The sequence below is a fragment of the Ricinus communis genome, chromosome 4 (genome assembly GCF_019578655.1).
Source record: "Ricinus communis isolate WT05 ecotype wild-type chromosome 4, ASM1957865v1, whole genome shotgun sequence".
NCBI lineage: Eukaryota > Viridiplantae > Streptophyta > Magnoliopsida > Malpighiales > Euphorbiaceae > Ricinus > Ricinus communis.
This window is the reverse complement of record NC_063259.1, coordinates 24967753-24978831: the sequence shown is the minus strand read 5'-3', so window position 1 is coordinate 24978831 and position 11079 is coordinate 24967753. Positions and strand designations below refer to the sequence as shown.

Sequence of the window (11079 nt, the reverse complement as noted above, 5' to 3'; positions counted from 1 at the left end):
AGTGGAGGATTTGCAAGCAGGCTGTGGAAGAAAATTAAAGAAGGGCTGCTATGGAGCAAATAAAAGACGGCACAATGGCCACAAAAATCCCTGCTGACCCACTCGAGCTTTGCCAAAGCTATTTGTAAACATATCATGTTTAAACCTTGTGTAACATGACATCGATGATCTTACTATTTCTTAAGCAAATATAGGAATCTCCCTCATAACTGTTTTTACCCCACAGAAATTTCTGCAGTTCGTTCTCTAACGATGCAAACCAGAGATCACTTCATTATCTGTTCATTCAAACTCTCCATCTCACATGTGACATGAGATATGATGTGTTGGATAACATGTAAGAGATAACCCGGCCATAATTGTACCTGAAAGCTACTTCTACCTCAAAAGGTCCAAAAACAAGGAATGCTAATTTCACCCTTTTTTCCTTGTCATGCTTCTATATTTCTTTCCAAAGAGAACCAAAATTCCCCCCCTTTTTAATTTTCAACATGGGGCAGACTATTAAATTGAGTTCATTTACAAACATACCTCGGCTAAAAGCACCATGTTAAACACCAAAACATCAAGACATTTGTATGAAGAGATGCAATCGATGATGTAAAATGCTCAACATTTTCATGGACCATTACCAAAGCCACGGTTCATATGGGCAACCAGGGAGGATTTAAGCCAGCCTAATTGCCATTTCTTGAAGAAGTGCTCGCTTCTGTGAAGCATTAATTACATGGTTACTTTCAGCATTTTCAAGCACATCAGTAATTATGGCAGCTGCATGACCAAGAGGTTCCTCAGATACCCTCTTTAACAGAAAAGCCTGCAAAGCAAGAGGAACTGGTTAAAAAATCCCATTTTTCATGAGCAGAAGAAATTATGAATGTCTGTGTGGAGTGCACACAGCTTCCCTTCTGTTAGTTGAGAGAGAGGATAAGGAAATGAGAGAACCGTAGACCATCAAGGCGAAAGCACTGTAAAAGCATCAAGAAGCTGACACATCATAACATAGTTAAAAAGTTTAACCACAATAACCCTCTTCATCAGAGACCACACCACAAAAGAAAAAAAAAGAAAAAAAAGAAAAGAGCCATGAGCAATAGGCATTCGGAAAGAGTCTTGACAAATGTACTTAGAGGACTCTATATAACAGAGACTATATATCCCCATGTAGGATTTGCACCATAGGCAAATAAACTATGGAGCGGCCACTTGCCGTCCTGCCAAATTTGTAAATGGCATTTTTCATTTTCACTTTCAACTAGAGAATCTAGACATCCAAGAAAATGGATACTCAAACATGCAGTCGTTATAATTCAGATGCTTATTACTGAAAATATTAGACAGCTTAAGAGCAGTTCCATGGGCATCCTAGGAATGCAACAGAAAGAAACCAAACTGTCCCAGGATGTAAACATTGATGAACAACTGCTGAATCCAAAGCGCATCCAGTAATACTTTTAATGGCTGACAAGTGAGAACAACTAAAGCAAATGTTCTTAGGCACTACAACAAGAGAAAAAAATAAAATCAACCAGATGTCTGGAACATACTGTTTTCTCATAAATAAGTAAGACCAGAACCTCATATAAACGGGCAAAGACTGAGTAATAATAGGTTGAATTAGGCGACCTTCTAATGAGATGAAGCATCCAGGACAGATTGAGCAAAAAAGAAGGTAAAAATAAGCACAGAATGGAAGATAACCACATATGTCTCCGCATGTGAGAATAGGGGAGGATTTGCATATTTTTACACAATACAGCACCTAGCACAGTCAATTTGTATTAAATGAGAGAGAGAGAGAGAGAGAGAGAGAGAGAGAGAACCTGCCCATGATGGGATACAGCCAAAGTGCATGGCTGCTGAAACCAAGGCTCCCCATCAATCTGTACTGGCAATGGAGCAAGAAGCTGTATCTTTATTGACTGTCCTTGAGCAAGTCTTCGAGCACGAGAAAGACCCACCTGTCCCACACAAAACACCTCAATTTCATTTATCACACAACTGACATATGAAGTCAACATATTTAGATTGAAAATAAACCTGAGCCAGAGAGATGTAAATAACATCTTCTCGCCTAAATGAAAAGGCACAGGCTCTTGGAAAAAATAGATCGCAACAAAGCAAAAAAAAGAGGGCATTTGCAAAAATTTATGCTTTGGGCATTTCATTTATCACAGGATAGTTGCAAGAAAATCTGCAAATTTCAGTTGTTCTTGAAATTCTGAGTACTTTGAATACTACAGCTCAATTAGCAAAACATACACATGCATAAATATAGTACTTCCACAGTAATTTACCTGAAGCTTCCCAAGGTGCCATGTTCCAGAAATGCTCACAACCTCTAGTAGCTTATCATGCATAGATTGTGGATCGAAGTTATCATAGGACTCATCCTCATTTTGCCATAAGTCTACACCACCCATATAACTTCCAATATTAGCAATAAGTACACCCTCTGCGTCCTGAAAAGGTAAACAAAATCAATAATTTCTAACAGATTAACAGTAATATCTAGAAGCAAGTAAATTCGGTAGCGAATGGTAAGACAGAACAGAGGTTTTGCATGCACAACATGTCATCCTGCATCTCAAAATCAAACATTCCAATTTCATTAATAAATCTGCTGAACAAGGACGTGGGTGACATGATGAAAATACTAAATAGAATTGTGGTCCCCGGGTCAAAGGAAAAAAGAAGATGAGAACCATCTTTCTCCCTAGTGCTTCAGGGTTGTGTTTTCAAAAGTTTAAAATTTGGCATCAGTAACTTTACACCCTTAAAGAATTACAACCAGCATAAAGATGATCGACTTGGTAATGTCCTGACAACAAAATATTCCAAGGCAAAGTTAAAATTATAACCACCCATCAAAGAAAAAGGGAACAGAAATAAAAATTTAGCTTCAAACATATCATTTTAAGAAGAAACTGGAATTAAGTGTCAAAACAAATAATCCAGCAGCAACCAAATAAAAAAACCAGTACAACAATACACCTTTGTTATCTGATAACTTCCACCTTCCATATTCAGATGGGAAGAAAACCAGGTCCTTAAACCCAACATAAAACTTTAGCAAACACACCCCACATGACACACTCACTCCACCAACAATCTCTTGCATCACACTCGGAGCAATTAACATGCAAGAAAGAAAAAAAGGACCTAAACAGCCCTCTGCTAACAACTAATCCAGCAGATACCAAAGAGAAAAACCAGTGCAACAATACACCTTTGTTCTCTGATCAGATCTTGCACCTACCATTTTCAGAAAGGAAGAAAACCAGGTCCTTATAATTCAACAAGAAATTAAGCTAAAGTTTTAACATAACACACCTACACAATACTTAATCCACCAACAATCTCTCATATCACACTCGAGTGATTTACATCCAAGAAAGAACAAAAAGGAAGAAGAAATAGTAAAAAAAAAAAATCCTCCATATCCTTATCTGTTTTGCCTCACCGACCATTATACACTTCTTCTTTGCCACATACAACTCTCTGAATCCACATCTACCCTCCTGTTACACCATGCTTGTTTCTGTTCCTCTCTCACAAAAGCATAGGCCTACCTTCATTTCTCCATAATGAATTTGATCAATCTGATCAACAAACTCTCTGAAGGTCTGGGGGAAGAGGTGGACCGAGTGATATTTAAAGACACAAAAGCAAGTTGTCCATCTAAAATTCAAATTCAGGAAATCACAATATCTGAAAAGTGCCACTGCAGAATGAGCAAAATCCTAGGTAACTACCATGGATTAGGTATAAGGCATTCAAAATAATTAAGGAACCATAATCCACTATTTGGCGAAGTAGGTACATGACTGTTATTTATGCAAATGGGAGTTATTTACATCTATAATTAGTGGCCTGAAGCAACCATAAGAAAAGGTCAAGAATTCCTACTAAATGAATTAAAAAAAGGTCAGAGAACTCGTTATTAAACTTTTTAGGTAGATCACTTAAAACCGATAATAATAAAATACCTTACCAGAAGTAGATATATAGCTATATGCAGCCCATAAACATGAAAAGAATAAAAAGCATACTTGACCAACTGATCAAAGCTCCCTAGAAATAATAATTTCGTTATTATTAACTCATGATCAGGAAAATACTATCGAAGTCTTTTGAGTAAATTGAAGTTTATTCAGGCTGCAGGAAAAAGCTCAAGGTCGGGTTTTAACTTGATTCCGGAACTCATGCACGCATAGTGCCCTTTGTGTATGGTGTTACAAAATACTTTTGAGAAAAGCACCATTCAGATGCTTTTCCTAGAAGTGGTTAGAAACTATTTATGCATGTTTTATGACAAGCATCACAAAGTACACCTTAAAAGTTAATTACGTCAATTAAAAATATAGGAGGTAAATTGCAACAATAATGTAAAATAAGTATCAGAATAAACTTAAAGTAATTTCACTACCCAAATAATTGAGGAACAATTATACTAACCTCAGGAACTTCTATTTCCACACCATCCACTTCAACTCTAACTTGCCATGGAAAATCTGCAAATGTCCTGTCCATTATACTCCTAGCACCTTCTCTTGCATAAAGAACTTTGTTCATAAACTGCGTTTAAATTGTACCAATATCAGCCAACTTAAATTGAAAGTAGGATTGCCAAGCAATAGTATGATAAATGAAAGACAAACAACAAACAGAACAATATATTCCAACATTGAAACTTACCCAGTTAAGTTAGGATCTTCATAATAGCATTCAGGTGCGTATGTTCTCTATCAAAATGAAACATACAATAATACTTTTTCTCTCACCCCTCTGTTTTTGCTCTGTTTTCTTTTGTTTTTTAGAATGCCAATAAGTTCATACTATATATACCAAACTAGTACCACCATAGATTATTAGCACGTGCACAACCACAACCCGAATGTGTTGTGATACAACATCTATCCCAATCTCTACACACATAAGAATTTCAAATGCCTATTCACTCTGCCAATATCATTAATCCTCGTCTCAGAATGCCCTTACACCACCCTGATGGAAAGTTTAAGTTATCTACAACAAGCAATTTTACTAAACAATAGTTCGATGGAATAATCCAAAGTAAAGTAATGCATTGCTTCCCACTGCATATCTTAGTACCAATTGTATAAATTGATGTCTAATATTTTTCTTCCCGCAATATGATTGTCAACGCTTTGTCTCAAAGAGGAGCTCAAACATCATCATTGTTCTGATTTCTCGTTAAAATTTTGCAGAACATTTTGATTTCATCATTAAATATTTTGCAGAGCAGTTGCATGCCATCTAAGCCAAAAGAAGTTCAGTTACCTGGTTGTAAAACTTCTCTGGATTTTCCTCCCGAAGATTGTGGATGTCCAGTGCAACCTTTGCATCACACCCAACTCCTGTAAATAGTGCTTGTCACAGTCAGTAATCATACCACACCAGAATGTTTATCGTAAAAGAAACAAAGAAGAAAATGAACTCTCTCCCACCCTAACCTAAAGTTTCTGAAAATTTTGATAATAATAAGGTCAACCAGAAGTAATATAGAGAAAATTGATTCATCATAATTCAAAGGCATTTCTGGAAAAAAAAATACATGCTAAAATATATTTTGAGAAAAATTGGATCTTAAAAGTACTACTATGAAGACAACCCTAAGGCAGAGAGCCATACCATACAGCAATTTAAACAAAAATCTGAAAATTGAAGCCAGGTTGAGTCAGGTATTGTGATATGATATGATTAAGCAGATAGCAGAAACACATCCATTAAGAGACTACATGATTAACTTACATGCATCCAGTATCCATCAAGTAATTCACTCACATGCATAACCTCATAATATAAACAATTGCCTACCGAGATAGTTGTTCATAAATTTAGGTGACATAAGTTGCTTTCCCTGATGGTTGACAATAGCTACCTTCCACCGATCAAGAATGGTTACTGCAGCATGCTCTATGTGCTGTAACAATGTGCAAAGCCCCCCTTGTCTCTCAACTGAGCCCAAACCACCTCCCCAGGATAGCACTCTAGCAAGATCATTGCCAGTTCCAGCAGGAAGAATAGCTAGAGGTGGAGGAGAAACAAAATTTTGCTTGTCTATGGCATTCAAAACCCAGCCAACAGTACCATCTCCCCCACACACAAGAACTCTGAAGTGAGGAACCTTCCTAAAAAAGTAAAGGCCAACTTCTGGCCCCTGTGTTGAGCTCAACTCAAATACCTGTGAGAAATACTGATTTAAACAACCCTTGCAAGCATCTCATTGGAAACTATGCAACAATGAAGAACAATAACTGCGAACAATGCCTTTGGAAATAAAACCAAAAGTTACTCCAATCAATATACATGGTGGTCTTGAATCCAAATTGAAAGGATTGGTTCATTGAATTAAAATGTACTAGAATCTAACCAGCGGAGCCAGCTAAGAGTGAACAAAGCCATCTAACAAATTCCATTGATCTAGTTCATCAGTTTCAAAGAAGTGTATGCTTCTGTACAAATACAGATATATCTTGTATCTATGTGCACACATAGAGATATACAAGTTTGGTCTGTTAATCAACAAATTTTTTAACAATAGACCTGACTATTGCATTACCTTCAAACAAGCCCGAGCTAAATGAGTTAAATGCACAGCAACAACAGTAAGAATAATTATTAGCAGCTCAAACCTGAACAGGATTCAAAAGAAAATTCAATCGCTGCCTGAGAGAATCCCCACGCTGAGCTCCACTCTTCTTGTTGATGAAGACTAACAATGGTCTTGCATCAGGAGGCAAATCAATTATTTCATATCTTTGCTTCATTCCTAATATCTGAGATTCATCCTTCTGATTAACTGACCCACTTCTTTTAAAACTAGGTTTTGAGTCCATCCTATCCACAGTGGTCCCATTGCGAGGACTAGCCACATTCAAGCTACCATTACAATTTTCCTCCACACTGTGAGAACCATTTATTGTAGGACAGGCATCAGCTGTGCTTTCTGTGGACATGTCACAAGTGCTACCACTGTTACCTGTGTCAACAGAGGATTCATTACCATGCTTGTACTTCTTGCTCTGACTCCTAATACTGGCACGCACTGACGAAGCAATCTCATTTGCTCCATGTGTGATAGAACTCAAAAAACCACCTGATGAATTTAGTTCCTTAACATGAAGTGGAGACAGAATCAGCCTTCTAAATGAGCCTAAATCACAAATATCACCAGTTTCACTAGACATACTACCATGACAATCGACATGTACAAGTCGTTGGCACCACAAGCAACACCATATGGGAGATCCACTAAGAAAAGACCCAGTACATGGCTCTTCACAATAACTACAAAATGAAGTTTCGTCAGGTTGATCAGTAATCTCTGTCCATCGAACAGCCCATTGGTGCGCAACATGATCAAAACCAATCATAGATACACATTTACAATCCTTATGCGCAATTGGAGAACAGCTTAAGTGAGCAGCAGCACCACAAATGCTGCAATGGTGAATAAAACTATCCGATGCAACCATAGGCCCAAGTGTTTGAGAAGGACACATAGACTTGAAACATACACAACAACTTAGATTCTTTCCACGAGAAACAGATTCAAGCACCCAATCATGTGGGGCAACAGGAACCTTATGCCTTGCTTTGGGATTTTTCTTTGATCTAGCTATAGCTTTCATCCAACTTAGATTAATATTTCTTCTCCATTGAAATGCCGTGTAAGCTATGGTTAAAATCCCAACCAAAGCAGCAATAAAGCAAGAGAAAATAAAAATACGAGACTCGGTTGGATTGTTCCAACCGGGAAGTAACATCTGAATTTCTATATCATCATCCATTCTTCCAAACTTATTTTTTCCTCATTCTAAAAGAGATCAATCGCCGAGTCATATTCTTCAAGCTGAGCAACCTTTACTATTAAAGCATAAACTAATATGGTACCGATGACTGTCCTGGAAACTTATTTTCAACAAAATTATCTAGCAAAATCTATATTTCAAATAACACTTGACCTAAAAATGAGCATGAAACTGAAAATACTTGCCACTACACACTCACAAATGAAAGATCCAAACCTCTAACAGAGCACCTGTCAACAAAGACAAGGCAAGGAATCAAGTCATTATGAACTGTAAAATATGAATATCTCTAATAAGCTCACAAACTCATTACCTCAGCAACTTATTAGCTAGAAAAATAGTAAAGTTAAAAAGAGAATAAATACCAAACTTACAAAATAAAAGTAAACAGTAGTGAACAGGACAAGTGCCAAATAGAACGACAGCGAAACACAAAAAAAGAAATAAATAAAAATAAGATTTAAATTCCTGTAAAATGCTAATCTAATTAATATAAAAACACATAATTAGAAAAATTTATAGCTTACGAGTAACCAGTACGCGGAAGAGACGATCGATTGAAACCCTAAGGCCGATTCAAACAAACTCTATTTGCATTAAAATAAAAAAATAAAAAGAGAAAAACTTCCACCAATAACAAATGAATCTAAGATTTGATGTTCGCAATCAAGGAAAAAAAAAACAAAATTAAAATTGTTAAAAAAAAGTATGAGCTCTCTTTTGTCTTCTGTTTGAGTTACTAATATTGAATTTAAGATTTTCAAATCAAAAGAAGAAGAAGAAAAAAAAAAAGGAAAAGAAAAAGTGAAATCAAGAGAGATTCTGTAATGTGGGAACAAGTAACAACGTGTCTATAGAGAACCAAAGGCCCCTAGATTCTCAATGAATCTTGTTCGAGCAATTGCCACGCGGCATTAGACGAAGCCCTGGTGGCACTTTTGGGGTCCCACAGACGCGAGTCCTTTAATATTGCTACGCTGGCGTATTTCGCTATGGACAGGTTGTTTAATTCTTTTTCTTACTTAAGACTGCAGATTTTGGGTTTTATCTCTTGTCCAAACGGCAAAACGTTTTCCGCGGAGGAAACACGGTTTCTGGGTATGTTCTGTTCAATAAAACAAACAAAGGAAAGCTTAATTGCGATTTGTCATTATGCAATTTTTGAAGTCAACTTTTTTTCTAAAAACTGCCCGACTTGATATATATATATGAATGTGCCTGTGGTTAATGGCAGTTGCAATGAGAGCTTATGGTTGCGTTACCACAGTTTTTGCATTCATTTAAGTTTTTTTTTTTTTTTTTCACAAAATTGGATCCCAAACTTAACAGATGTTGAGGAGAAGTTGGGAGGATGGTTGCATTTAATGAAACATCTGCTGCATCTATCCATATCTATTTTGTGATGGAAAATTATCACCTAAAGTTTTCAATCACAATTATATGAGATGTGCCACTTCACCTTCTCAGAATTGCCCACTGCGGAGCATTTGATGGGGACCATAGAAAGTAGTTGAAAAGAAAAGGAAGCAGCGGCCATGTCGGCTTGCTTCTCTGCAAGTTTGGGAGGATTTAGATTTTTGCAATGTCAGCTTGCTGCAATCTCTGAGAAGGTGAAGTGGCACAAATTTCTGGGTATGTTCTGTTCAATAAAACAAACAATCTGAACATCAAACATTCAATGATCATTGGTACTTTGATGCAAACATCCTGAAACATTTGATGCAAATATTCTGAAACAACCAACAATTTTTTTAGGGTTCTTGATTCCTCAAATGCGTACAAAGCATAATTAGTAGCAATGACAATAACCCAACTCATAACAGAGTTCCTTAAAAAGGGGGAAACATTCAAAGTTTGTTAGATAAAAGTTGAAGGCCGACGGGAAAAACCTTCATAATTGAATATCAAAAAAACGTGTAATCATCACAGTAGCAGCAAAACCATTAACAATTCTTCCTTATCGATGAATGAGTTGGTTTCCACAATCCTTATCATCAAAGTCAGAACAGGTCCCTCAATGAGGGACCGCAATCCGTCATCAAGATCCCTCTGGCCGCTAGATCTAGTTAACAAAGAATTTTAGACCATTTATAACCGCTAGATCTAATTATTCCTCACCTGGTTAACAAAAAATTTAAGACCATTTATAAACAATCGACATGGATCAACCGAATTTACAAGGGAATTCATGGCATTACTTCGCCGGCATAAGCCTTAACGAACTCGTGAGGAGAGACGTCTTGCGGCCTCCATTCTTTTACCGATCCGCCGCCGCTAGAACTTCGGCAGTAAGACGAGCGGGAGGCTTTAAGCGAATAAGATAACAAAGGCCTTTGCAAACTGGAAGCCACTGCTAAGGTTTGACTAGACTATATATAGTCCTAATTTACTACTGCCGGACATGCGTGCCCACGCTTTTTTTTTTATATAAATTACGATTATATCCGCTCTTAAGGCGGTATGGATTTGATTGCCGTGGCAGGCACGGCACACGCACCGGATTTTATATCAGAAAAACTAATTTTCTTTTGTAAAATATTAATAAGATCAATTAATAACTCTTAAATCATAAAATAAAATATAAAAATCTCATAATATAGGCACTTAAAAAATTTTAATTCTCATGTATTTGTAAATAATTATGTTTCAATGATATTTCAGTGCTGCATAAGAAATATTATTAAATGAATGTATCAATTTGCACCATAATATTATACTTTATTAATAGGGTTGTTTTCTTATAAAATAAGAGGGAAAGATGTGAAGTGAAGAAAAGAGAAATGAATAGAGCTTTTCTTTAAAAAGAATTTATATATTAAGAAATATTTTTTAAATGTAAATACTAATGCTTTTGAGCTTTATTTGAATTGCAATGCCTACTCTAAATAGAGGATTTGCTTTCATTACTCCAACATATATACATAGACATTGATCCCTAAACTAAAACAAAAACAAAAAGAAAAGAATAAATAGTTAAAAAGATATTAACATTTTGTAGAGATAAGAAAGTAAAAACTACATAAGATGGGAATCCTATTTCTGTAAGTTCAGAAAGATCAAGCCAAAGTATTTTCCTTTTTAAATGTTATGCAAATAGAACTTTTAAAATTTAGGGTTCTTCAATTGGTGAAAAAATAGAATATAAAATAAGTTATTTTCTTTGTTAGTGCTTGGTTAGTCAAATATTACAAGAATAAGGAAGGATTCGGTTCAACCTAACTACAGACTCCTTAAGAATAAT

The 11079-nt window shown here is 36.1% G+C and overlaps 1 protein-coding gene across 2 annotated transcripts; it reads right to left on the bottom strand.

The window, feature by feature from the left end:
• Window positions 1-247: 247 nt before the first annotated feature.
• LOC8284459 (diacylglycerol kinase 1) lies at window positions 248-8948 on the bottom strand. Of its 2 annotated transcripts, XM_002514638.4 has the most exons (8): window positions 8366-8948; window positions 6660-8068; window positions 5842-6208; window positions 5305-5381; window positions 4459-4578; window positions 2298-2462; window positions 1824-1961; window positions 248-817 (listed from the first exon to the last, which is right to left on the bottom strand). In XM_002514638.4, the coding sequence occupies exons 2-8, from the start codon at window positions 7815-7817 to the stop codon at window positions 668-670; spliced, it is 2175 nt and encodes a 724-aa protein (XP_002514684.1). In that variant the 5' UTR covers window positions 7818-8068; window positions 8366-8948; the 3' UTR covers window positions 248-667. The 2 variants fall into 2 exon arrangements, with proteins under 2 accessions (XP_002514684.1, XP_048228614.1); XM_048372657.1 differs by having other exon boundaries at window positions 6660-8948.
• Window positions 8949-11079: the final 2131 nt, after the last annotated feature.

Bases quoted from the DNA above. Each gene is read 5' to 3' on its own strand.
- LOC8284459 (XM_048372657.1), bottom strand. From the start codon at position 7,817: ATGGATGATGATATAGAAATTCAGATGTTACTTCCCGGTTGGAACAAT. The intron at 6,209-6,659 runs GTTTGAGCTGCT...TATTTCTCACAG, and splicing joins TTCTTTTGAATCCTGTTCAG to GTATTTGAGTTGAGCTCAAC. The intron at 5,382-5,841 runs GTAGGCAATTGT...CACTATTTACAG, and splicing joins ATTTATGAACAACTATCTCG to GAGTTGGGTGTGATGCAAAG.